The sequence below is a fragment of the Medicago sativa genome, chromosome 5, assembly GCF_051527215.1.
Source record: "Medicago sativa cultivar Bolivia chromosome 5, Bolivia_mono, whole genome shotgun sequence".
In the NCBI taxonomy this organism is placed as follows: Eukaryota; Viridiplantae; Streptophyta; class Magnoliopsida; order Fabales; family Fabaceae; genus Medicago; species Medicago sativa.
This window is the reverse complement of record NC_140753.1, coordinates 76,113,933-76,141,447: the sequence shown is the minus strand read 5'-3', so window position 1 is coordinate 76,141,447 and position 27,515 is coordinate 76,113,933. Positions and strand designations below refer to the sequence as shown.

The 27,515-nt window shown below is 32.4% G+C and overlaps 3 protein-coding genes and 1 long non-coding RNA gene across 30 annotated transcripts; all 4 read left to right on the top strand.

Annotated features, from left to right (window-relative positions):
• The first annotated feature begins 519 nt into the window (after positions 1-519).
• LOC146925100 (uncharacterized) lies at positions 520-5,965 on the top strand. 27 transcript variants are annotated; one of them, XR_015010389.1, is made up of 11 exons: positions 520-796; positions 1,208-1,239; positions 1,392-1,426; positions 1,561-1,613; positions 2,060-2,135; positions 2,996-3,057; positions 3,279-3,376; positions 3,728-4,037; positions 4,109-4,287; positions 4,374-4,520; positions 4,643-5,965. It is a non-coding gene; the product is annotated as an uncharacterized LOC146925100 (long non-coding RNA). The 27 variants fall into 27 exon arrangements; XR_015010373.1 differs by having other exon boundaries at positions 3,728-4,287; positions 4,643-4,718; positions 5,613-5,965; XR_015010372.1 differs by having other exon boundaries at positions 3,728-4,287; positions 4,643-4,718; positions 5,610-5,965.
• A 2,089-nt stretch (positions 5,966-8,054) lies between these two features.
• On the top strand, positions 8,055-9,095 carry LOC146925099 (uncharacterized). The gene is made up of 2 exons (XM_085710987.1): positions 8,055-8,517; positions 8,626-9,095. Exons 1-2 carry the CDS (start codon positions 8,111-8,113, stop codon positions 8,963-8,965), a joined length of 747 nt encoding a protein of 248 aa, XP_085567113.1. The 5' UTR covers positions 8,055-8,110; the 3' UTR covers positions 8,966-9,095.
• Positions 9,096-15,748: 6,653 nt separating this feature from the next.
• On the top strand, positions 15,749-17,857 carry LOC146925098 (uncharacterized). Its single transcript, XM_085710066.1, has 2 exons — positions 15,749-17,089; positions 17,253-17,857. The coding sequence occupies exons 1-2, from the start codon at positions 16,743-16,745 to the stop codon at positions 17,593-17,595; spliced, it is 690 nt and encodes a 229-aa protein (XP_085566192.1). The 5' UTR covers positions 15,749-16,742; the 3' UTR covers positions 17,596-17,857.
• An 8,104-nt stretch (positions 17,858-25,961) lies between these two features.
• LOC146925097 (uncharacterized) lies at positions 25,962-27,272 on the top strand. Its single transcript, XM_085710986.1, has 2 exons — positions 25,962-26,503; positions 26,669-27,272. Exons 1-2 carry the CDS (start codon positions 26,124-26,126, stop codon positions 27,024-27,026), a joined length of 738 nt encoding a protein of 245 aa, XP_085567112.1. The 5' UTR covers positions 25,962-26,123; the 3' UTR covers positions 27,027-27,272.
• Positions 27,273-27,515: the final 243 nt, after the last annotated feature.

Genomic DNA, 27,515 nt, shown 5'->3' with positions numbered 1-27,515 from the left:
TGAGTTTAGCGGAGGAAAATGGACTCCTGCAACTCAATGCTCAAATACCCAACTTTTAGAGATTTGATGTACGAACCTTACACACAACGTCCAACATAATAATTTCTGTATTATTTTAAAAAATTATTTTAAAAAAAAATACCATATCAATTCTTTTCTTAAACATTATAGCTATCCATATTGAATTTAATCAAAAGCAAAAGTCTCAAATTGAATTAAAACATTGTTTTATATCATAATAATTTAATAAAATGTTAAAAATATCCATTTTCATTACCACCTCTCCACAATAATAATAATGACAGCTCATAGCAAGATAGAATGTGTGAAAATGGTACTAGTAGTTATAGAATTGCAATTTGTCCTATGTGAGAATACAACCATTGTGAATTTTATCATTTTATCCATTTTCACCAAACACCTCTCCACAATAATTAAGATTGGTTATCATATTGAATTTTATCAAAAAAAAAACTATAAAATTGAATTAAAACATTGTACTATAGCAAAATAATCTACTAAACTAGATAGAAAAATAATTGTATGTGCGTTTTACCATTTTACCCTTGAGGGGGCATTTTGGTAAATTAGAAATTGAAGCTCCCCTGCCCTATATATATGTGAAAAGGTAAAAAAAAAAAAAAAAAAGAGAAAGAAACGGGAGAAGAAGGACGAACGGGAACGGGAGGAAAGGGAGGAGAATTCTCCTCCGTCACAACTGCTGCGAAAAACGGCGGCGCCGATTGCTTTCTCTCCGGTATTTCTCGTCTTTCTCTCCGGTTGCTCTATTTCTCAGGTTCGGTTCCTGTTCTGTTCATCATCATCATCATCGCTTTTTTTTTCTTTTTCTGCTTGCATGTCTGTTCTTTGTGTTGTTTTTGTTGTTGTTTTGCCTCTTTTATTTATGTAGCTTGGTTGATTCAGTGTTTGTTTGGTCTGTATGTTGTGTTTGTTTTGATGGATTGAGAGATTTTGGTTTAATTTTCTGGGTTGTTAATTGGTTCAATTATTTTTTTGTACAATCATTATTCTCTCTCTTTTGTTCATCTAAGATCATGCATGTCTCTAAAAATGCTTTATTGAATCAGTTTTTGTTAATTTAGGTTGGAATTTATGTTTTTTCTTTCAATCTGATGTTAAGGGTTTGTGTATGGCATTTTTTTCTTATTTTCTGGGTGAATTTCGGCTTTAATTTTGCTTTATACAGGAGCTGTAAGATAAGTGAAGGAAGAAACTGGGGTAAGATTGATTTAACTTAAAGATATTCCTAAGTTTTGATGTAAATTAAATTAAAAAAGCCTTGTGTTGAACTTATTCATAAGGTTGCATGATAGGTTTCAATTGCTTAAAATGAAGACTTCCTTTTGATGCTAGCTGCTTTGATGTTGCAGATTGATACAGAGTTTGTTGAAGTCATAGCATTCAGGTAACACTATCATGTCATCAAGAAATTTAAATAATTTTTAATGAAATAAATTTGAAATAGTTACCATTGATTCTTTGAATATACATTTATATAATGTAGTTATGAATTCTGATGAACTTCATGATAAATTCTAGGCATGTACACAATGTGGCATTTGAGAAATCAGATTTGTTCTTCATCTGCATTGGTAATTCATATGTATTGGTAATTCATTGGCAGTATTTAGACACTATGTAGTTTGAAGAAACTTTATTTCTGTTAGGCACTAGGTAGTTAGGGAGTTAAAATGTCAGTATATGGTCAAATGTAAATATGGCACTTCTGAAAAAACTAAGTTAATTATTGGTTGAGATTCCTCCCTACTGCAGGTTGCTGGATAATTTTATTTAGGAGGACTATTGAACAAGAAAAAATTGAATAACCTTTTGAATGAATATTAATCATTGAATTTTTTTATGATTGGTTGCTACTATTTGTTATGCTTTGGTAGAAATTTTTTAGATTTTTTGTGTGGAGGGTGGGATTAATGTTTAGCTTTAGCTGCAGTTGTTCTTAGATAATCCCCTCTTCTGTTTTTTCTGTTTTATTTGGTTCCACTGAGCTTGCAAATTTATTGACATTGTTATGTTCTAGAAGCAGTGACAAGCTCGTCTGTATAGCAAGGGTGTGAATTTCTATTTATGATGTTGGAGAGGCAATCAAATTGAAGGTATAATCCTGGTTTTTAATCATGGCTTGAATTTCTATGATGTATGATTTTCTATTTTCATTTTCATGCAGTAAAAGGTGGATAGAAATTAGATTTGTGGAAGTTTGTACAAATGAGTGTTGTGTTTGTAGTTTTGGATTGATTTTGCTTTAGTTTTTTTTAGATATTTTAAATATTTGGATTCAGTTTTGTATGAAAGCAAGTGTTGTTAAATTCTGATTCATAGGTTGCTATACTACAACTGGCAGGACTGAAAATATAGCATGTTATAACAATTAACCAGAATTTGTTTAGCAGACATGCAACTGCTCCATGAAGCTTATGATTGATATGACTATAAGAGTTATCCATCTAAATTTTTATTACTAATGAAAACTAATCTATCACTCTAATCCCTTTGATATTTCATGGCCTTTTTCTCTATTAAAACCCACAATAGTGGCATAGCCACTTTCAATAGTGGAAGAGGTTCAGGAATGTAATTTTTTTGTACAACTTTGTATTTTGGTTGGAAAGTGACATTTTTTTTTTGTTGAGTTTGTTGGATTGGATCCAATTTTTGTGGTGGGTTTGGGGTTTGATTCAATCTGTTATGGATAGTGTTTGGTAGATTGGATTTTGAGATTGTGAAAGTGAGATTTTAAATATAAATTTTTTACAAAAAGTTGTGATGAATTTTGCTTCTTTATCAGGTTCTCTTGAATTGGGTCTCTTCAATTTTGCAAAAAAAAATTGATTGATTTTTCAGTTTGTTTTCTGAATTAGGGTATTTCAAACAACATTTGGAAAAATTGCCATTAATATATGTTATTGTAGGCACCATTGTTTAAATTGGTTAGCTTTTGGCTTAAATGGTGCAGAAATTGTTTTCAACCTTGCTGCCACCGTTGGTGAACTCAGCGAACCTATGTGGCCAATAGAGGTCAGTTGTTTTGTATTAATGGAAGACATGTTAGACTCCTTTCTACTAATTATTGTTTCTGATGCTTAGATTGGTTTCTGAGTATTTCTTAATGTTCATGACATATTATTCTATGCTTATACCTACAGGTTGACATTCAGCTGGAAATTAGTTCATAAATGACTAAAAATAATAAGAAAATTGGCATGATTTTATGGCTCATAGGTGTTATTGTTTTTCAGGCACGAAATGCTGCAATAGCAAATAGTTACTTTGTTGCTGCAATCAACCGTGTTGGGACTGAAACATCTTGCTCAATATGTGAAACCAGAATTTGAGGGTATTTAACCAGAATTTGATAATTGTTATACCATGTTAACAATTAGATACTATGTTTAATTGAAGGTTTGATTTTTTGGTTTTGGGTTTTTCCAGAATTTGTTTTTTATTCGATGGTGATTTTCTTTGTTGCTTTGATAATGTACATTTTGAATTGTACTTGAGTGAGGTGGTGAAGAGCATCAATAATGCTTAATTCAATATTTTAAAACTTGGTGCAATTTATTCACAGTGAAGACATAGTCTTAAAATAGAAGATGAAATCCAACAATGTAACTGGCATGATCTTATATCTGTTGTTTTTTATTCATTTATATTACCATTTTCTAACTGTATAATGGTATGAATGTAGGTTTCTTCACTAAATTTACAGTTATGATGGGCTCTCACGCTATCGCACTGACTTTCATGAGATTGAGGTACCATGTTTCAAAAGGAATTTTATTTGTTGAGAACTGTTTTGAATTGGTATTACCGTCATCATATTTAACTTTATGGTTTTGTATAATTCTTACTTCTCTTATCAGCAAATTGGTTGAGGGAACTTTAGCTGTGTTTTTAAAGTATTAAAATGAATAGATGGCTGCTTGTATGTTGTGAGTTATAGCTGGATATTGAAGGCTGGCGAACGAAAATGTTGCTCAATCCGAATAGTTTTGTAGGTAGTGATGATTAAACTGGTTTGGGCTGTTTGGGGACTGTTTTTGGATGAATTTTGACATGTTTCATGCAGGAAAATTGGGTTAAATCTGCAGAATTGTAATTTTCCATGGAAGCTGGCTCGAAATATTTGATCTTAGGTGCATTTTCCTCTGGAATCTAACTGTTTGGGTACGACCGGACAACTACCGATATCTAAAAATATCCTTTCTTAGATGTTTGAATCCTTTAGGCATTTTATTTTGCTGTTAGGTAAGTTGTAACGACCCTTTTAGCTATCTGTCATGAGTAATTGATATTTTTATACTTCTGATTGTTATACTGCCTTCGATTTGCAGCATGGCCAAGGAAAGGTAACAAGGTTCTGCCTCATTTTTTATGTTCTGACTTCTGATGCTTTTATCCATGGCCTTCAATCTAGATGTAGCACAACCAAAAGCTGGATATTTAATATGAAAATAATGTGTAGTCTTGGCTAAAAAAAGGTATATTCTAGATTTGATTTCTGATTAGGGATTGAAGATGCATTCATGGTTTCAAGACATCATTGATATTATTATTATTGTAGATGAAGTATTTTGGTCTGAATGAGGTTATTATTTTGCAGAAACCCATTGACAGTTATGACATAGGCTTTGAGGTGCTTAGATTTGATTGAAGTTATTATTTTTCAGCTGTAAACTGTGAGTTTTCATATCTCTTCATGACTTTAGTTGCATAATTTTCCTTATGTTGCTTCTTTGTTTTTTATGCAAAACTTATGTGTATAGTATCCCTTTTAATTTTGTTGCCCCTGGGGACATCAATGCAATCAAATAATCTGGTTAGTCCCTGTAAAAGGTTATTCATGAAAAAAATTCTGCTACAAAATCATACGAATAGGGAATTGAAAGCGTGACATACTAACTTCAATTTGTACAACTAAATGGAATGCAAGACAAACTTTCATTTAGTTTGAGCAGCGTGGGGTTTGAGGTTAGTAGCTAAGTTGTCAAACCTGTTTGATGATTTCTTTTTAGAATAATTCCAATCTCAAATAAGAGCTTCACCAAAAGAAACAAAAAATGCCCTGTTTGATTCAATGTTAGATTGGTTTCAAAAACATAAGATTATGTTTGAATGAATGTTTTGTATGTGAAGTATCAATGTAAGTAAAAATTGTTGACGGGTTGTTTTTGCTGTCATATTCTACTTATTAGCCACTGGTATAGTCCCTGTTATCTTTCTGTTGACATGGTTTGGACTTTGGATGCGGGGTTTTCTTCATATTGGGCTGGTGAGGTTCTTTGCGTTGATTTTAATCATTGTTCCCACTTATTGATGGCAATATCTGCTTGTGTTTTTGCAACTTTGTATGCATAAGATCTTTGAAGTAGTTGTATGGTATCCTGGCTGTGTGAATTTGTAAACAGGGTCCTTTTAATAGTTATGGATTGCGATTGCGGTGTTTGGAAGATTGAGTTGGATTTCAGGACACTCACATCAGATGATCTCTAATTTTCATTAGACCTTTTTTTTTTTTTATGAATAATGTTGCTTAATTGATTGAATTTCCAATTTTTATGTTATCATAGCAGGTAAACAAAATGACACATTTGGGTGAAAGGTGAACATGTTCTAGAGTGGTGTTGGACTTGCTTACTGCTCTGCGATTTTTGCAGTGTGTTCGCTATGTTCTGGTCCAGTTATGGTGCTACGAGAGGTTATTTTTTTTGCATTCTCTTTAGGTTACAATTGGATGCACGGGTATAGCTTTTAAGGGTATTATGTGCAGCTATTCTCCGTGGTTGTTTTGTGGTAGTTTTTCGATGGTTTTTGTTCTGTTTTTATCAAACCAAACACATATTGTACTAATAATTGATGACAAATTATAATAAAACCCAGAACCAAATATATATGTATATCCTTTCTTAGCTTAGAAGGTTTTATATATTTGTTTTAAATATTGAATCAAAATTGCAAATGTGTGCTTTATACTATTTAAACTTATAATATATTGATTTAGTTCTTTCATATATACATGTGTTTCAATCTTTGTCATCTAACTTTCTCTTTTTGGCTATTCATGATTGTACATTCAACCTAAGATATGAGTTCAAATACTCAAAATGTACTTAAAGGTCTTCTTTGTTGGACGGATTGTGAATTGTGGCCTTCTTTACTCTCTTATTCTGGGTTTGGCAATGTAGATTGTATGTAACATGACTATATTGCTCGAGAGTAGTTTTGCACAGCTGCTACTATGTTGTGAATAGATACCCTTCTTATCTCTACCCTTCTCTTCTATTGGATTTATTAATAACAGTTTGAACCTTAAATGAACTCACCAGAAATTGTAATGTACTCCATAATTTTCATGTGCTTTAGCATTGAATCATAATTGGATTTAAACGCTTTCCACCTCATAAAGGTCGTTTTGTATCTTAGATGGATGTAACATGCGGTTTTTAGCTTAGTTTGTACCTCCCCTGATTTCAGACCAGGAGGTTTTCTTGTGGTGATGTTCTGTTGTCACAAAATGGATCTCTCTACTGTTGTACCTAATATAAGTGGTAGGGGAATATAAGGAAGTTTTTAGATCATTCTAAAACTGAATTTGAAAAATTTTCCTTGTGTCTTTCATATATCATGAATGCCAAAATTTGAGTAAAAATTCTCACTATAAGTTTGCACTCTAATCCTTCAACAAAAAAAAAAGAAGTTTGCACTTTAAGTCATCTAGAGGGTATTTGCTTTAGTATTTTCCTTCTGGGCAAAGACGATTCAATTTCTCCTATTCCCACACAGTGGTTGGATTTTGAGTTATTCTGTAGTGTGTGGAATAAGTTGCATTCGATATAAGTATGCCAATGTACATGGTTGCAAGGCTCTCCAAGACAAAATATTGACAGGAGGTGGGTCTTGAAATGTTATCTTTGTCTTATGTCTGGGCTGGACAAACAATTTAAATATATCCATATGGCATAACTTCTATCATATAAGTGTGTATGTATAAAGATATTTCTATAATTATATATAAAATAAAGTCAAACTGTTTTCATATAAGCTTAAATTGTTTTCATAAACTATCTTTTAGAGCTTTTGGAAATGAGATGATAGCAATTTATAGACATGTCATACGCAAACAGTCTCATAAGTGCTTATGCCACTATTTATGCTCATATAAATCAATCCGAACAGACCCAAGATTTTCTTTGTTATTATTTTTATTGTTGTTGTTGTTTAAATTTAGATGTGATTAAAAGTATTTTATATTTCCTATGGATTATGTATGATTTATGAAATTTTGAACGGATTATGTATGAATGTTTAAAAGTTGAGGTTTTTTTGTAATTAAAAAAAGTTTTTATTTGTACCAAAAATAAATAAATTCAAAACTCCATAATGGGTACCCATGGATACCTGAATACCCACGAGTACCCGTATAGTGGGTACCCACGAGGTTAGATTGACTCTGCATAGTGCAGGGGTGGTGGATTAGATCAAGTACATAGTTCACAATTATTCTACTAAATTAACTTTACAATTATTGAGTTGTTGAAAGCCACTACTTTTCCAATGCACGTTTAGCCTTCTCAATTGTTGTCTTCGCTGCAACTTGCTTTGTATCTCTCTCTACAAAAAAAGTCCTTGACGTTTTCATTTGTTACTCGTGATAAGCCGTTTTGAACATTTCATTTTCTAACCCGTGATGCAGGAGTACTCTAAATATTGTGTTATGGTTTATAATTATCTGTCATTTCGCAATCTATCTGTCCGATATAATATTTTGTCAAAAAAGTAGCTAACCCCCGTGCGAAGCACGGGTTTGTAACTAGTTATATAATATAATTTTCCATATTTTCTAGTTTTAAATTTATTCTTGTACAAATAAATGAAAATGGTACTATGAAAAGAATTGAAATTTGTCTCTGTGAAAATACAACCAATAAAAATGGTACGCGTGTATGCAAAATCGCTACTTAAACAGTCACACTCATTCTCCCATTTTCTTCTCTCTTTGTATCACTTCTAGAATCTTCCTTTTCTATTCTCTCTCTGTAACCGTTTTCATCACCAGTGTCCACTGTCCACCATGTCTCCACCGCAACAACCACCTTCTGTCACCGCTGCAGAAAAAACCGTTCCATCTTCTTCCACTGCGCATGCATCTTCGGTCACATTCACTCCATCTGTCACAGTGCCGGTTGTTCCAACTCTTCCATCGCCGGTGACCGAAGCGATAACTACCGAAGCTGAACAAAATCTTTCGACTCCGATGACGGAGAAGGTCACCGGCGCTCCGTCTGCTCCACCTGCTCTAGTTCCGGTTCCTGGCTCAGGTTCCACGGAAGATATTGTTATCGAAGTTGAACAAAATGTTACTCCGATCACCACTGCTCCGGCTCCGGTCACTGCTACTCCATCTGTTGATGTACCGGTTGTTCTTTCATCTGTCGCAGCTCCGGTCAATGATCCTCCACCGGTTGCAGTACGAGAAAGGTAACTATCAGTTTCTCAGTTTTCTACATTTGCTTCTAACTTTCTAAGTTTTCTTTCAAACGTTTATGTTTTTGAATCTGAATTTATTAACGTTTTGCTTTATTTTAGGTTAAGTCCAGCAATGGCCATCAAGATAGAGAGCATGATGAAGTTAACCTCGTATATGTGGCAGGTTCCACTAGCAATTTTCCTGCTCTCCATCCTCTTCCTCAAGGCTTCCAAAACTGTAGACAACATCATCTTTTACGCATTATATTCGACGATGTGTTTCTGGTCCATCAGATTATCAGGCCTCTGTTTCAAGACCCTTGATGTTAACATCCCTTGCTGGTTCTTCCACTTCATCATGCTATGTTGGAATCTAACATTTCTCGTTGGTTTCTGCTCCGTCGTCGCTGCATTCTACTATCTCACCTCCATGGCAATTGCAGCCTTATGTAGTAGTTAATTGCATGTTTAATGGTTTGTCGAAGTATTAGGATGTGATTACAGACTGCTATAGAGCCCTTTGTTTTTCTACTTCTTTTAAGTACTTTGTAGCTTTTGCATTAATCCATGGATCTATCTTTTATGTTTAAAATCCCAGCCTAGTTTCGTTGGTGGTATTATATTCTTATGAATTATAATTTTATGTAATTTGTCCTGAATGTGTGAAAGAAAAAAATTATGATTAATGGTTGGTGTTCTCCATATTTATTTGGGTTGATTCATATAGTTAATTTTATCTTATTGGAAAATCTCTATCAAATCTTGTTAGAAATTCTATCTACTAATTTGAGATGTTTTTACTTCAAACTTGCGCTTCTTTTTCAAATGTAAAATGGAATTGTTGTAATAAAAAAAACAAAATAGATGTGATAAAGTAAATTTTTACAAGAAGAATAAATAAGTTGGATTGATAGAGTTGCTACTCATAAGTTAAGCATTTTCACTAACAAGTTATTTGATTCAAGATTTGTATAATTTGGGGTAGTACGTAGTTTCAACTTTCAAGTGACAACTATATGTGGTAGTATTTTTAAAAAATAAAATAAATTATATGTGGTGGTAGTGTCAACTAAATCAAAAAACTGTAACCAAAAAAAAAAACTAAATCAAAAAACCTATTCCTTCAAAAAAAACATCAAAAAACTTATTAGTGTGGTCACATTTTTTGGAGGAGTATATGATACATTTTTTTGACAACATATATGATACGTGAGTGTGGCATACATATACGTTCAACACTTATTAATAATTTCGGAAAAAATATGTTAGAAAAAGACAACATTAAATATCTCTTAATAGGATTGTCAAAAATAAAATAAAAGTTCTCTTAATATATGGATTGGTGCTTACATTATGATGTTAAAAGTTTAATTTTCATTGTGTAAAAGGATTTATACTACTAGTACTCATCACTCAGTTTTAAATTGTACCCTATATTGGATCCCCCTTTAATACTCAAGTTTTATTTTCTTTAAAGAATACTCAAGTTAAGTCTTATATTTAATATAATATCATGTATTAAAATGTTATGTGAGAATGAAAAAATTGAGACTTAACCTTATCATTTTTTCGTAAAAAAATAAATCAAGCAATCTTATGTCATCAAATTTAGAAAATTATGAAACCAATGATCTTTTAATTTGAAAAAACACAACCAAGGACAAAATGTATTTTCAGAAAAACCCTTCATCCATTTTAATATTTTATTTAACTTTACTTTAAAAAAAAAAAATCAGAGAGATCTTCTGTTTTGAATATGAGTCAAATTGTCTTATTTGAGTGTCTCCAAATTTGTTGCCATTTTGGTGATGCTGCCAACCAACTACTACACATGACAGTGACACACTATAGTACTATTTCACATGTTGGATGGAGTGTCTCCAATTTGTTACCAGTATGATATTCCTCTGTGAGTAAGTATTTCTGTATTTGTATCAATGTCCAGGCACTATGGTATAGTACTAACAACACTATAGTATTTTTTTAAAAATACTATTAAAAAAAATCTTTTTAAGATTCTTCAAGTAAAAAAAAGTAAAATAAACCCCTAACAACATAGAAATAATAATACTTTTATAAAATCACTCTTATCAAATATTAATACATTTTTATAGATACAAAGTGACAGTTATTGACTTGAGAATATTGCCTAAAAAAAATAATGCAAATATTAGGCTACAATTAGAAAAGGTTATTAAAATTGCATTGAAAATTAAAAATGATAATTTAATTTGAAACAAAATTTTAGTATAAATCATTAATTGCTCAAAAGAAATGCAATGTGAAAGGGTCATAGTGGAGACTTACAAAAACCATAAGATAAACAAGGTTAGTTAATGAGAAGCTAGAAAATGCATCCATTATATGCATAGTCTTGCTAAGGCTAGCCATCAAACGAAGGTGTTCATCCTATTGGTTGACAATGTTTAGCATAAACTCATCAACATAGACTTGCAATGGGGGCATGTGGTTGGCATATATATACCATTATATACTAAAATGAATTAGTAGTGCAGGCACATGCCCACACAAAGCTTTAAGTGGCTCCGCCACTGCCTTCAGGGCCGAATTCATTTTCTCTCCCTGCAACCGTACTACCTACATCATTTAGTACTTTTTTTACAAAAAATAAAATAAAATCATTTAGTACTTTTTTTTGTGGACAAAACATCATTTAGTACTTATATGTTAATAATACCAAATTAAAATCATTTAGGCACAAAAATCAAATTAATTATCATTTAATTATTTCAAAATATATAATATATACATTATTTAGTTCTCTTTTCTTTTACAATTTTTATAAGATACTTATAGGCCTTACATCAATTAATTATTTTCATAACATTATACATATTTTTTTAATTATTTAAAGATAACATATAATTTTTTTTTTACAATGATAATATATAATTGTTAAAAAATAAATAAACTAATGCAAAAACATTTTGTCCAAGATTCGATTAATGGTCGGTACGTATGAAAAAACATTTGCTAGAAGAGATCAACCCCTTAAAAGTGTGATAGGAGAAGTCTACTTCTCAAATGTATATTAGTTACCTCGAGAGAATTAGTCTCTTGAGTTGTGCGCGGATGGTACCTTGATATACCTAAACAAATAGTGTACAAAAACTAATATAGTGTAAAATAAAAGAAATAATGATAAAATATAGTAATGGTTTCGTTTTGATTGCAGATGATTAATTTTAAATTTTGTAAAATCGATATCAAAACAAATAGAGATTGTGTTTGTAAGACCATGTACAATGGTTAAAACCATTCAACACCCTTCAACATCCACTTTTTCAATTTCCAACACTCCACATCATTTTCTCTCTCTTAATTCAACACTCATTCAACTTTTACCTCTCCAATGGTTTTTCATTCAACACCCTACCCCACCATTTTTTATTTATTTCTTATTCTTATTTAATTTTTGTTTTTATAATTACATAAAATTATAATTATTATCGATTATAATTAAATTTAAATAATACAATTAACAATTTATTTTTTAGTTTTTTTTTGGAAAAACAAAATTTTGTAAAATAATTTATTTTTATTTTCTTAACTTAAAATGCAATACAACAAACTAAGCACGCGACACACAAGTAAAACTAATAATAAGATTAAGAGAGTGAAAAACTTGATTTTTTTTTGTGTCCAAATCAAATGATCCAAGTCTCTATTTGCAGAGGAAAAAAGATCACGAATTTTGGTAAAAAAAAATTAAAAAAAATTATTTGCAGTGAAATAATTGAGTCCAAATTATTAAGAAGATAAAAATTCAAGCAGCCAATCGTAGCAAGCCACGTGGCGTCTGCGGGCCAGCTTTCAACTTGTTGAATCCTTTCAACACCCTCTTTCATCCACATCATCTTCAATAACCTTCCTCCAATGATTCAACAAGTTGAATGGCACATTCAATAGGCCATTGGAGATGGTAATATAGTTAACATGAAAAACAAAACCAAATCAATTTAATTGTTATGATATGAATATTAAGGTTCGCCGGATCATTTATTCAATTTTTACACCCATGCATATATAGTTGCATCATATACAAAGCTAACACTTCACATTATTGATTATTTGAATCTGTCCAGTAAATATTGACGATGGTACATACTTCTTCCCATTTATTCAAGCTAGGATTTTGCTCTAATCTTAATTGCTAATGACAAATGGAAGATCATGAAAAGTGTGGTCCCTAGCAGTACCCATCATTTTCACTCATACTATGATTCGACAATTAAAATATAGTAACGCCCAAAAGTCGTGATTCCGAGAAAAAGAGAGAGGTCACATCAAAAGTAAGGAGTTGGAGGCCAAATGGTTAATTAACCTATCAGCTTGACAATTAAAAAAAATAAATAAATTGGAAACTACGTAGAGAAAGACGTAACAAGAATGTTGGTGGAATTTTCAATATTAAGTTAATTATATTTTGGCGATCCTTCCATAAAAATCATTACCAGTCTTTGTATTAACCTTCAATGCTCAGAGTCTTTGTCTAGATTTCTTTTGAATCACCATTGTGTATTAATCTTATCATCTCAACTATACAATAGTAATGTGGGTAATGTGGACAAGTGATGTGCTCATGTGTAGTAGTTACGATGCGTCGAATGGAGGTACACAATTTTAGCAATGGCGCATGCATAAAATTAAGTCAGTGCTATCGGGAGAAATAAAAAAAATATTTAATACATATTTCCATCGATCATGTGTTGTATACTTTCTGGTTAAGACTCGCATGAGTCAATCAGTTAATAAATAATGGGTTTTATAGTTTTTGGTTTGGATAATTTAGTTATAGCGACTAACAGGAACGATCTAATGGTTAAAAGTGTATACTAACAGGACTTTATCATTTTCAACAATACATGTATTCTAAATAATACAAGATCTAATACCTCTACGTTCTTCATGATAAGTTCGTGATTGATTTTTTGAGACAAATAGCATCCCTCTTTTGGTTTAGACGTACATGAATGAGACGTACGGGAGTATGCTTTCACTGTTTTTTTCTCTTAATGTTTTAAAAATTGAGTAGTGTTAGCAACATTTTTTTTTTCCAACATTCTTATACAATTGCTTTTTATCGGATGAATATCATGTGGATCTATCTACTTTACGTTGAATTCATATTTAAAGTGTGAGAATCACCCAATAAAAATATGATTGTTAAAGAGAGTTGTTAAATTAAATGTTTTTTTTATGGATATGCATTTTTTTAACTAAATGTTTTTAAAAATACATAGTCTTATCTTTATTTGTGTAGCATATCAAAATATTATTTTTGATAAAAGATCAATTGGTTATTAACGTATTACGAATATCCATTATTGAAAATCTAAATTTGATATATTTCAAAACTTCACAACCATTAGGCAATTCAAGACTCTAAATTTGATAAATTTTGATGTATTTTAAAATGAGTAGAGCATAACGAAATGAAATGGTGTAAAATAAAGTTGAACAACACAAGGGTGAGTCTAGCGAAAGTAGTTACTCTCTGAACACTGCACTCAATTTTTAGATGGTAGAAATATCGATATTTAATGTTTCATCTATCTTAAATAAAATTACCTCCGATCAAAAGAACCAACGAAAACTATAAAGGAGTAAAACAAAGTCAAGTAAAATAAAAACTTTAAGTCTATTATTTTCATATATACTTTTCTTTATTTATCTAAGAATAATATATTTTTTTAGATAGATGAAATAACAAAAATCGTTTGAGAACTCACACACGGAAATGGACGAGTATGGATTTAAACCTTAACGAACGACCTAACAATTTCTATATGTTTGTCATTTGAGCTAAGAATTATGCAGAGGTTATTTTTATATTTTTAAATAGTGCAAAACAAAGCTTTCATTTTAGTGTTTTAAATGGTAACATTTATCTTTTTGTTCTTATTTAAAAAACGTCAGTTCGGTTTTTTCTTTCTTTAACATTAGTTATCATATTGAATTTTATCAAAATCAAAACTATCAAATTGAATAAACAAAACTATTAAATTGAATAAATCATGTATAGTATCATTTTTCAACCCTTATATTTATTCACCCTTAATTTTTCTACATCTCATTTTTTCTCCACTTCCTTTATGTTATCACACATCATTTACTTAACACATCACATGCATTATATCCTACCTTTTTCTTAAAGGTTAATTATGTTTTTGGTCCCTACAAAATTGCGACCTTGTAAGTTTAGTCCTTACTTAATTTTAATAGCATTTTTAATCCCTACAAAAATAAATTTACTTATAATTTTAGTCCCTGCTAAAATAAATTTTGTTTAATTATCCTTAAACTCTTAAATTTTTTAACGATTCTTTTTATACAAGTTTAGAACACTATGAAAGATTCATTTACTAAAATCTATAATTTTTTAACATGAAATAAATTAAATATGAATTTTTTAAAACGACAAAAGTTTAAGATATAAGTAACAAAAATATTTCTTCAAAAAATATTTCTTCAAAAAAAAAGTAACAAAAATATGGACGTAGAAATCAAATTTTTGCGATATTTTTTTTAGAGGACCTTTTAATAACGTTCTTAACACGCCTGTAAAAAATTGTTGAAAAACTTAAGAGTTTAAGCATAAATTAAACAAATTTGGATTGAGAAAGGACTAATATTGAGTGCAGAAATTTTTTGTAGAGATTAAAAATGCTATTAAAATTAAGTAAGGACTAAACTTACAAGGTCGCAATTTTGTAGGGACCAAAAACATAATTAATCCTTTTTTTAATGTAGAGTGAATAATGGACAAAAATAATTTTCCATGACTTTTTTTTTTACCGACATGTACTATTACAAAATCACTTAAAAAAATTGTACTATTATAAAAGGATAAAATGATCCATTTACGGTGTCACCTCTCCGGTTCACTGCAGTGACAGCTCATAGCAAGTAGCAACCTAAAATATCTGAAAATTATCAATTTTAGCAATAGAATTGCAATTTGATGCTATGTGAGAACATCCAATGACCATTCACCACGTGTTCATAAAGCGCTACTTAAACTCTCAATTTTTCGGACTGCGATTCACTGCAGTCGGTGAGAAGGAGCAGTCATGCAGTCAAAGAAATCCCAACCATTCAATTTAATACATGGTTCAAATTTGGCAATTCTCTAATTTCACACCATAATGAAAAACCACAAGATTAAAAAATGTTAAACCCAATTTACATAAGATATCTTGCCCCAATTTGTAAGGTTCTGTTTCTTCGTCTTTTCCCGAAATCTAGAACGCTAGAAGGAGGTCTACTTCATCCCTGTTTCTCATGTTTAACTTTTCATAAACTAATGCCCATTGAGATACACATGTATTTTAGTTTAATTATCTCAGTCAAATTCTAATTCTTTCCAAACCTGTAAGAATGGCAATTTACTCAATTTCATACCAGCTAGTTCTAGCAATCCAGGGCAATTGCAATCCATATTAGTATTTTCAATTGAACACACGCCACCGCAGAACAATCAACCATCTGAGTCAAACATCACCATGAAAGGGTTGTTTGTGGTGGGTCAATTGCTTTCATCTTGAATAAACCATGGAGTTGAATAAATTGAAAACCCCATCTCAATTTATTCAATTTCAATTTCAACCTAACAATTTACTCAATTTCAACCTAACAATTTTCTTTAACCATGCCAAATGTGACTGGTTTTTGGCATCATACCAGTTTATTTGCATAGCGACTTGTTCTTTAGACACACCTCATCTGAGCACAAACACAGACTACCTCAACCACAACAACATACCACCACAACTTCTGTTTTCCATCAATGTGATTCGGTACACTCAATTTGCAACAACAGTGAACCATCTAAGTCAAACTATCACCATGGAAGGGTTGTATTGCTTTTAAACTGATAAATTGAAAAACTTGATTTGAATCAAGATGAACAAACGAGTGACGTGAATTATACAGGAGGAAAATGAGAAAGATTGATGATGGTGGCGAGAGAGAAGAAGATTAAAGGCAAGATTGGGTTTAGAGAGCAAAGTAAACCAATTAGATCTGAATCGTGGATTAAATCAAATGGCTGAGATTTCTGACTGCATGACTGCGTGGATTCAGCGACTGCTGTGAATCACGACCCCAATTTTTCCATTCTACACACAATTGACAATTCAATTAATTTCCTTCTAGAATTTTGCATTTCTCTTCTGTGTTCTCTCTCCTCTAACCGTTTCATCATCACATTCACCATGTCTCCACCGCAACAAACTTTTCTCACCGTTGCAGCACCAACCCTTCCGTCTTCTTCCGCCGTGCATGCATCTCCTCCGGTCAGTACCACTGCTCCATCATTCCCAATGTCGGTTGTTCCAACACTTCCTTCTCCGGCGACCGAATCTGAACAGAAACTTCCGACTCCGGTGACGGAGACGGCCACCGCATCTCCTTCTGTAGAAGTTCCCGATGCTCTTCCATCTGTCGTTGCACCCGTTTCTGGCTCAGTTTCATCTGAAACTCCGGTTATTGAAGTTGAACAGAAGCTTACTCCGATCACCGCTACTCCGGCACCGGTCACCGCTGCTCCAGTGACGAAAGGGTTAATGTTTTGCTTATAATTTTTCATTTGTTCTTATTTTTGTTTTTTTACAAATAAATAGAAGTTTTCTTGGTTTCTTGTTTTGCCTCAAATAATTTCTGCATTTGTTTCTTGGTTTTACGTTTTCTTGATCTGATATTTTCATCCTTATGCTTAATTTCAGGTCCGCTTCTTCAACAATCGTCCTAACTATGGCCGTCAATGTTGAAAAGCTGATGTGGTTAAACTTGCCCATGCTCGCGGGGGTAACACTACTGGTTCACGTATTCCACTATCTCCCAAAGGCTACCTCTACCGAAATCATGAATACCATTATCTTTTCCCTCTGCTATTCACTCATGTGTTTCTTGTCAAGTACCAGCCACTCTATAACCCTTCTCTTCATGAATCAGAGTAACATCTTGTTCCGCTATATCATGATGCTTTGGGCTGTTACATTTCTCTTTGGCTTCTGCTTCCTCTTCACTGCGTGCTTTCTCATGTCTATTGCAGCAGCTGCAGCCTAGTTTGGTTCATTCTTGCTCTATTAGTTCATAGTAGTAGTTAATGAAAGATTAAAGCTAGTTAAATTTACGTTTTAATGCTTTGTGTTTTCAGTACTGTTGAGATAAGATAACAGAGTGTTACTCTGTTTTCCTTCTCCTTTTAATCAGTTTAGTAGCATTTCCAAGTTTGTTTGGAGTATTAATTACTGCTAGTATTGTATTGTGTTGTTTTTGCAATTTCTCTTGAATGTGGAATAAACAGATGTTATGATCAATGATTCAATGGTGGGTGAATTCCACATCTATTTGGGTTTATTTCATATCTTATTAAAAATTGTCTTCTTTATACTAATTTGAGATGGTTTATACTAATTTGAGATGGTTTTGCCTCAAATTTTCAAGTGACAACAAAAATTATAATAGGGAAGAAGATCGAAGAAGTTGGACTGATAAAGAGTCATATTACTCATGGGTTAATTTTTTCGCTAACAAATTCATTTGATTCAAGATTTGTGTTTTAGTCAAAATTTGGCAGTGTAGTTTCAAGTGATAACGATATGTGGTAAGTAATTCAAATTTTGTATTAGTGTCGTCACATCTATTATTTATAATATTTTATGCTCATATTTGAAGTAAAATATTATTCATGTCACTTTGAATATGTAACATGAACTCAATGTAAAAATGCAAGAATTAAAATTGAAAACATAAAAAATTAGATGGATCGAAATTCGATTGAATTTTTTTAAAGAGGTTACGAAATGAAAGTTGATATATTTTGATGGACTAAAAAAAGGTTTAACCCAATAATTTATTCTAAACCTTCAAATAATAAAAAATGACGTATTAGTTTGAATGTGGATGGTAGGATGCAAAAGCCAAAATGAAAAAAAATTAATTACGCATAAGGTCACTTGTTTTGAATAGAAGATTAATCCGTTGATCCATTTTTTTATACTATGAAGTATAACAACGAATGTAATAAACGATTTTGAGAGTAGAGTGGCTTGAAGGTATCAGACAAGGTTTGTGGATTGGTGCAAAAAGTTGAGTGTGGCTCCAATATAATTGATAAGGAAGAGAACTAAGCAAAGAAAAAATCAGCATCCATAAATCATATATCGTACAACATCAAAAAGTGGGACGATAGTGCAAAAAGACGACGACTATGGAAACTAAAGCTGAATTGGATAATTATTGATGTTGGGTTCGGTTTTTCGATTTTTTTTTTCGATCTTGGTTGATCTCTTAGTCTTAGTTGGCAAAAATCTCTTGTTATTGTGTTTTTAAGTTGGCGGGTCAACCCATTAAGCTTGATCCAAAGTATTGGTTAATTTCTTATCTAATGTTTGGTTGGGAATACCTCTTGTACTCCCTTTAATGCTACTTTGATTTGATTTGATTAAAAAAAAAGACATACTTAACTTTAACGCAGGACCAACAATGAAACTAATATGAGAATTTAGTTGTCTTTGCAGAGTTGAAAATTGTTGGTAGGAGTTTTTTTTTTTTTTTTCAACACTAAGCAAAGCAATCAGAGTGTTGGTAGGAGTTAATAAAAGTATAAAACATTAAAAAGGAGAATAAAGACCTTAAAAGAAACCTTTACATTTATAGACCCATCTCCCTTCATTTCCCACGTCTACATCTAGCACTATAAAGACTTGGTTTCTTGTATTTTATTTGATTTGATGACCTTAATACCTTATCCATTGTGACAGTGACAAATGCCCATTATTGACAATCTAAGATTGTGTTTGTTTCAAGTTATATTTGTAGATTCTCAGGAATAAAATCATAAAAATGTATATGCCTATGTTTGTTACAAGTTTAGGGGAACATCAAATGCACCCTAAGTGATTCATTATCGCATCTAGTTATCGTGTCAAGTAGTGTCAACATACAATTTTTGTTTTTTGTTTTTAGGGGAATATACAATTTTTGTGTTCTAAGGTTTTTCATTTAAACGTTAGAAAATATTCTCAAGGGAGGCATGAGTTCCCTAAGCAAATTTGGCTAGACCAACCCCTAGACATCAAAGCACTCCAATTTCAATCCTATTCTGTTTTGTTATTTATCTCTCTATTAATTCATCCTCTAGAGCTTCTATCTTTAGATTTCCGTTATATTCAAATAAGTCTGATTCTAATTGCTATGCTGCCAACATTTTACTACGAGCTAGAGTTTTAATCCAGGAGGTTGCTAATGCTATTTTTCTCTTGCTAAGATAATATGTTACCTTAATCTTATAATATCAATTTATTGTTACCAAGATCATTTCATCATTTATTAAGTCGTTGCAATGTCCGTTATAGATTCAAATCTGAAAAATATATTTTTATATTTTCTTTATATATGGTCTCCTTGTAAAGTTTATGCTAGCTTTGCCACACCATGAATATATATAGATGAGGTGATATTTTTTAGTTTTCGATAAATGATTTATAAAAAAAATAAAAAATTCAAAGGCATAAAACAATTCAATATTTTCTCTTGTAGATATCAAATATAAAACAAAACAATAGATTATAAAAATAAGTTAACCGTTTCTATCATATGTGTGGATAAATAAAAGATTGCAGAAACTATAGATGAACACACAAAATTTGTCGATGTTCATATCAATTTGAATCCCACATCCTCATTGAGGTATCCCTCAAAAAATCCTCATTGAGATAAAATCCTATCATTATGACCATTCTAAACGCTGCAACACCAAAGTTACACATCCAGGTTAAATACTACTCTCATTTATAAAGTTACAATGTAATTAGTTACGATAAATCACCAACTAACTTAAGGAACGGGCTAACTAGACCCAACTAACTTAACTAATTTGAAGACCTACAAAAACTAACAATATTTAACGCTATTATTGCATAAATAATACAATTCTTTTAGAACATTAAATTAAATTAATTATTTTTTGTTAAAGGATGTGAAATAGTATTTTTTTTCTCTTCTTCTTTTTATATATGAGTTAACTATGTTCTAACCGAACAACTGTTTTTGATAAATTAATTTGTATATAATATCAATCATATATAATCCACTTATATTTTACTATACCCAAAACACCCGATTTCATGAGTTGACTATGTTCTAACCGAAAAACTGTTTTTGATAAATTAATTTGTATATAATATCAATCATATAATCCACTTATATTTTACTATACCCAAAACACCCGATTAATTTTTTCTCTCTTTTGCTTAGATAGAAGAAATAATAAAAATTGCTTGAAAACTCACATACTGAAGTGGACAAGTATGGGTTAAAACTCTAGCATACGAGTAACAGTTTTGGTATGTTTGTTAATTGTGCTATTACTAGGGGTGGCAAAACGGGGCCGGCCCGTCAGACCAGCCCGTTTAACCCGTCATTTTAGGCGGGTTGGGGGTGAGATTTTGAGCCCATCTCTCCAGTTTGCCCGCCTCTGTTAAGCCTGATGAAAAGGCGGGTCATGTCGAGGTGGGTTGGTCTGCGGGCTTACTAAACTTTTTTTCTTACTACCAGTGACTGAATTTTTAATTTACACACCCCCATAAACAATTGGACCAAATGATATCAACCCAACCTCAACTTGTCTCACTCTCTCTTATAGTGATAAGTGATAGCTGATTCACCACTAGACCACTAAAAACTGATTCACCACTGCATTATATTGAGACTCATTTCATGTTGTTGGATTTATTTTGTAATTTGTTTTATGTTGGATGTATGATGGATTTATTTTGAGATTTGTTTAATGTTAGAGTCTTTATATTGAATTTATTGTTTTTATAATAGCAGTGTATTTGTTAATAACAATCGACAAAAAGATATTTAAAAAAATAGACGGGTCAGCCCGCCAGTCCGCTTTTAGGCGGGGCTGGGTGTGAGTTTGAGTCCATCGCCACAAGTTGGCCCGCCCCGCCTCGTCTTTGGAGGGCTAATATCGGCTTGGGTCTAAACGGGGAAGAATGGGCCGTATTGTCATCTCTAGCTATAACTTATGCATCGAATATTTCAAAGTTTTTAAATGGTGCAAAACAAACCTTAGTGTTTTAAATATTAACATTTATCTATTTATTCTTATTTCTTTTTCTTTAAATATTAACATTGATCAGAAGCTAAGTGAGACAGCTTCTGAAGTGATGATCAGAATCTAAATGCAGCGGAATAAAACAGAGAGAGAGAAGAAGAACGACACAAAGCAATTATACTGGTTCCTTCCACAATCCGGAAGTAGTTCAGTCCCCCTTGCACTTCCAAGGAGATTTCACTAAGAGTAATATCTGATTACAATTGCTCAAGCACACAAGCAAGAGACTTCCTTTGCTCAAGCACACAAGCTAGAGACTGCCTTTGCTCAAGAACACAATCAAGAGACTTCCTGCTCAAGCACAACTACAAGAGACTTCCTAACTAAACAAAATTACACAGAAAATTGTTTAAGGTTGAACACTTGATATACAATCAGAGGTGCTCACAATATAAATCAGATACAGACTCAATGGACTTAAGAATTTCTAAGATATGACTTTGAGACACAGAAATTCTAAGTGAATGCAGAACAATTTCAGCAGAGGTTTGGCACTTGTAAAAATGTTGTGAGTCTTTCGTTCAGCGTTCTTGCATTACCAAAACTCTAAGTCTTCACTCCTTTATATAGAGGTGTGAGACGTTGTGAAATTGCCAGCACACCAAAGAGTCGTTGTTGAAGCTTGATCTTTCATCAATGATATTTTGCCTGATTTGGTTGTTGTCCTATGAAGAACAAATTTGAAATCCATTCCTTATCCAAAGGAACATCTATGCAGGCAAAGCCGTATTCTGAAGCTGTTTTCTTGTCTTGTAGCGTGGACACAAAACAGAGTAGTGGAGAAGGTGGTTGTACAGTTCGTACAATAGTACAATGTCAACGCTTTCGTCCAAATTGCAAGCACATGCCTTCAAACACCTTTGAAATGACCGTTGCAAAGTTCCACTAATTTTCTGCTGTGTTTTCGAGTCCAATAGACAGCTTTTGCAGTGTAGATTCTTCAATCTTTGAATCTTCTGCAAATCCAGTTGATCTTCAGCTTCTGGTGAAATGACTTCTGATGAGGCAGCTTCTGATGATGCAGCTTCTTCAGCTTCTGATGATGCAGCTTCTGATGATGCAGCTTCTTCAGCTTCTGATGATGCAGCGTTTGATAATGTGGCTTCTGGACCTCTTGTCTTCAGGAGCACTATTCTTCAGGAGCGCTTTTACTATCTTCAGGAGCAGCTTGACTTCAGGAGCGCTTTCAACTTTCAGGAGCGTATTGCCTTCAGAATCGTCTAAGCTTCATTTTCATTTGCTCTTTATTTGCTCATTCAGAACCAATTAATGATGTAACTTTTTAACTATGGTCTTGTACACTTGAACAAATATTAGCTAGTCCAATTTACAATTTTTAATACCTTGTTATCATCAAAACTCTTTGAGGTTCATTGTTAAACACATTTTGTTCCAACAGTATGAGCTTGATGGTGCAAGTTTACTTCTTATACCTTGGTGGGATTCAAGGGGGGATTCCTAAATGGCTAAGTTGATAATTCCGCAAAGCCTCGATTTATGTAGATGATTCATTATCTCATCTAGTTATCGTGTCAAGTAGTGTCATCAAACAATTTTTGTGTTCTAAGGTTTTTCATTTAAACTTTAGAAAATATTTAAACAGAGTTAACTTGATTCTCAAGGGAGGCATGAGTTCGCTAAACAAATTTGGCTAGATCAACCCCTTATAAATAGACATCAAAGCACTCCAATTTCAATCTTATTCTGTTTTATTATTTATCTCTCTAGTAATTCATCCTCTAGAGCTTCTATCTTTAGATTTCGGTTATATTTTACCAAAATACCACAATCCAAATAAGTCTGGTTCTAATTGATATGCTGGCAACATTTTACTACGAGCTAGAGTTTTAATCCAGGAGGTTGCTAATGCTATTTTTCTCTTGGTAAGATAATGTTATACCTTAATGTTATTATATCAATCTATTGTTCCCTAAGTTCATGTTGCAATGCCCATTATAGATTAAAATCTAAAAAATATATTTTTATATTTGGTCTCCTTGTAAAGTTTATGCTAGCTTTGCCACGCCATGAATATATAGATGAGGTGATATTTTTTATTTTTTGATAAATGCTTTATAAAAAATTCAAAGGCATAAAACAATTCAATATTTTCTCTTGTATCAAATATAAAACAAAACAATACTCCCTCCGTCCCGAAATATAATCAAAAAAAACTCATTTTCTTTGTCCTAAAATATAAGCAAAAAAGAAAAACTTTTATTATATTTAATTTTGTTTTTAAAAAAATCATCTTTTCCAATAAAAACTTTTGATTATTCTCATGAAATTAAATGCAAATTACATTTAATTTTCTTTCTCTTCCATTTTTTCCATAACCAATAGCCAATGAAAATTGTTTCTACATCTTCCCATGAAACTTATTCCAAAGAAAACACAAAAAACTATGCTACAAATTCTTATGCTTTAGTTTTCTTAATAAGTGTGATTTTTGTTTTTTTGTTTATAATTTGGGACGGAGGGAGTATATTATAAAAATAAGTTAACAGTTTCTATCATATGTGTGGATAAATAAAAGATTGCAGAAACTATAGATGAACACACAAAATTTGTCGATGTTCATATCAATTTGAATCCCACATCCTCATTGAGGTATCTCTCAAAAATCCTCATTGAGATAAAATCCTATCATTATGACCATTCTAAATGCTGCAAACACCAAAGTTACACATCCAGGTTAAATACTGCTCTCATTTATAAAGTTACAATGTAATTAGTTACGATAAATCACCAACTAACTTAAGGAACGGGCTAACTAGACCCAACTAACTTAACTAATTTGAAGACCTACAAAAACTAACAATATTTACCGCTATTATTTCTTAAATAAAAATAATACAATTCTTTTAGAACATTAAATTAAATTAATTATTTTTTGTTAAAGGATGTGAAATAGTATTTTTTTTTTCTTCTTCTTCTTATATATGAGTTAACTATGTTCTAACCGAAAACTGTTTTTGATAAATTAATTTGTATATAATATCAATCATAATATCATATAATCCCCTTATATTTTACTGTAACCAAAACACCCGATTAATTTTCTCTCTCTCTCTCTCTCTCTCTCTCTCTTTTTTAAATATACTTTTCTTTCTTTGTCTTAAAAATATATTTTTGCTTAGATAGAAGAAATAATAAAAATTGCTTGAAAACTCACATACTGAAGTGGACAAATATGGGTTAAAACTCTAGCATACGAGTAACAATTTTGGTATATTTGTTAATTGCGCTATAACTTGGAGTGGCAAAACGGAGCCGGCCCGTTTAACCCGTCATTTTAGGCGGGCTGGGGTGAGATTTTGAGCCCATCTCTCCAATTGGCCCGCCTCTGTTATGCCCGATAAAAAGGCGGGTCATGGCGGGGTTGGTCCGCGGGCTTATCAAACTTTTTTTTTTACTATTAGTGACTGAATTTTAAATTTACACACTACATAAACAATTGGGCCAAATGATTCCAACCCAACTTCAACTTGTCCCACTCTCTCTGATAGTGATAAGCGATAACTGATTCACCACTAGTCCACTAAAAACCGATTCACCACTGCATTATATTGAGACTTATTTCATGTTGTTGGATTTATTTTGTAATTTGTTTTATGTTGGATGTATGGTGGATTTATTTTGAGATTTGTTTAATGTTAGAGTCTTTATATTGAATTTATTGTTTTTATAATAGCAGTGTATTTGTTAATAACAATCGACAAAAAAAAATTAAAAAATAGACGGGTCAGCCCGCCAGTCCGCTTTTAGGCGGGGCTGGGTGTGAGTTTGAGCCCACCCCCGCAAGTTGGCCCGCTCCTCCCCACCTCGTCTTTGGAGGGCTAATATCGGCTTGGGTCTAAACGGGGCAGACTGGGTCGTATTGCCATCCCTAGCTATAACTTATGCATCGAATATTTCTTAGTTTTTTTTTTTGGTCAAGTAGCCTAGTGGCTAGATTTACACACATAATGTGTGGAGAAGTGGGGAATCCGGGGTTCGAACCCCGGCCCCTGCACAAATTATCCCTGGTAGCTACCAACTGAGCTACACTTACGGGATGAATATTTCTTAGTTTTTAAATGGTGCAAAACAAACCTTAGTGTTTTAAATGTTAACATTTATCTATTTATTCTTATTTCTTTTTCTTTAACATTAGCTATATCATTTTGAATTTTATATATATAATAAAAAAAAACTATCAAATTAAATAAAACATGTACCATTAACAAATCCCCTAAAAAAATATGCACTATTAAAAATGAATTCCCCTAAATGAAAGTGGTACTAGTAATAGAATTGCAATGAGAACACAGCCAATGACCTTCCACCACGTGTACATAAAGCGTTACTTAAACTCTCCAAATTTTATTTCAATTCATTTTTCTACACAATTGAATTTTCCATTTCTCTTCTCTGTTCTCTCTCTCTCTCTCTCTCCTCTAACTGTTTTCATCATCGCATCGCCATGTCTCCACCACAAACTCCTCCGTCTTCTAGAATTCCCGCCACAACATCCCTTCTTCCTTCCTTCCTATTTTCTTCTCTCACTCTAACCGTTTTCCTCATCTCCATGTCGCCACCGCAACAAATCCTTCCGTCTTCTTCCTCCGCTCAGGCATCTCCTCCGGTCACCACTGCTTCATCATTCTCAATGCCGGTTGTTCCAACACCTCCTTCTCCGGTCACCGCTGCTCCTTCTGTTGAAGTTCCCGATGCTCTTCCATCCGTCGTAGCACCAGTTTCTGGCTCAGTTTCAACTGAAGCTCCGGTTATTGAAGCTGAACAGAAGCTTACTCCTATCACCGCTACTCCGGCACCGGTCACCGCTTCTTCAGTACCGGAAGGGTTAGTATTTTGCCTTTAATTCTTTATTTGTTCTTTGATTTTGTTTTTTAATTTGTGCAAATAAATCTTGGTTTCTTGCTTTGCCTCTGAGAATTTCTGCATTTGTTTCTCTCTGTTTTACGTTTTCTTGATCTAATCTTTTCAACCTTATGCTTCATACTTCAGGTCAGAATCAGATTCTTCAACACTCGTCCTAACTATGGCCGTCAATGTAGACAAGATGAGGTGGTTAAACACACTGACGTACGTGGCCGTAAGACTATCGGTTTACTTTCTCCCAAAAGCTACTACCTCTCCCAAAATTATGGATACTATTGCTTTTTACATCTCCTATTCAAGGTTGTGTTTTATATCAAGTTACTTCACTATCGTTTGCCTCAAAATAGGGCTCCTTCTCTGCATCCATGAGAGTAGCATTGTATTCCGTTTTATCTTGATGCATTGGGCGGTTACATTTCTCTTTGGCTTCTACTTCCTCTTCGCTGCGTACTTTCTCATGTCTATTGCAGCAGCTGCAGCTTAGTTTGCTTCTATTAGTTAATAGTAGTACTTAATGACAAATTTACGTTTTAATGCTTTGTTTGTTTCACTATAGTAGAGACATGATAACAGAGTGTGTTACAGATCACTCTGTTTTTCTTTCTCATGTGTTGTTTTTGCATTTTCTTAGTTTGCACTCTGTTTGTTGTTGTTTTCTGTATTTGGGTTTATTTCATAACTTGTAATTGATAATTCAGGAATATATTACTTACATACTAACATTGTCTTATTCGAAATTGTCTTCTTTCTACTCAATAAATACAAATTGTAAATAAAAAATAATAATATTAATATGGAAGAAGAATGAAGAGGTTGGACCGATGAAGAGTCGTTACTTTAACCTTTTCCACTAACAAACTCATTTGATTCAAAGATTTGTTGTAATTCTAATCAAAATTTTTGGCATAGTAGTTTCAAGTGATAACTGTATGTGGTAGTAGTTTTAAGTAAGTTCTTAACGAATTGCATGTCA

Bases quoted from the DNA above. Each gene is read 5' to 3' on its own strand.
- LOC146925099 (XM_085710987.1), top strand. From the start codon at position 8,111: ATGTCTCCACCGCAACAACCACCTTCTGTCACCGCTGCAGAAAAAACC. The intron at 8,518-8,625 runs GTAACTATCAGT...GCTTTATTTTAG, and splicing joins CCGGTTGCAGTACGAGAAAG to GTTAAGTCCAGCAATGGCCA.
- LOC146925098 (XM_085710066.1), top strand. From the start codon at position 16,743: ATGTCTCCACCGCAACAAACTTTTCTCACCGTTGCAGCACCAACCCTT. The intron at 17,090-17,252 runs GTTAATGTTTTG...GCTTAATTTCAG, and splicing joins GCTGCTCCAGTGACGAAAGG to GTCCGCTTCTTCAACAATCG.
- LOC146925097 (XM_085710986.1), top strand. From the start codon at position 26,124: ATGTCTCCACCACAAACTCCTCCGTCTTCTAGAATTCCCGCCACAACA. The intron at 26,504-26,668 runs GTTAGTATTTTG...TTCATACTTCAG, and splicing joins GCTTCTTCAGTACCGGAAGG to GTCAGAATCAGATTCTTCAA.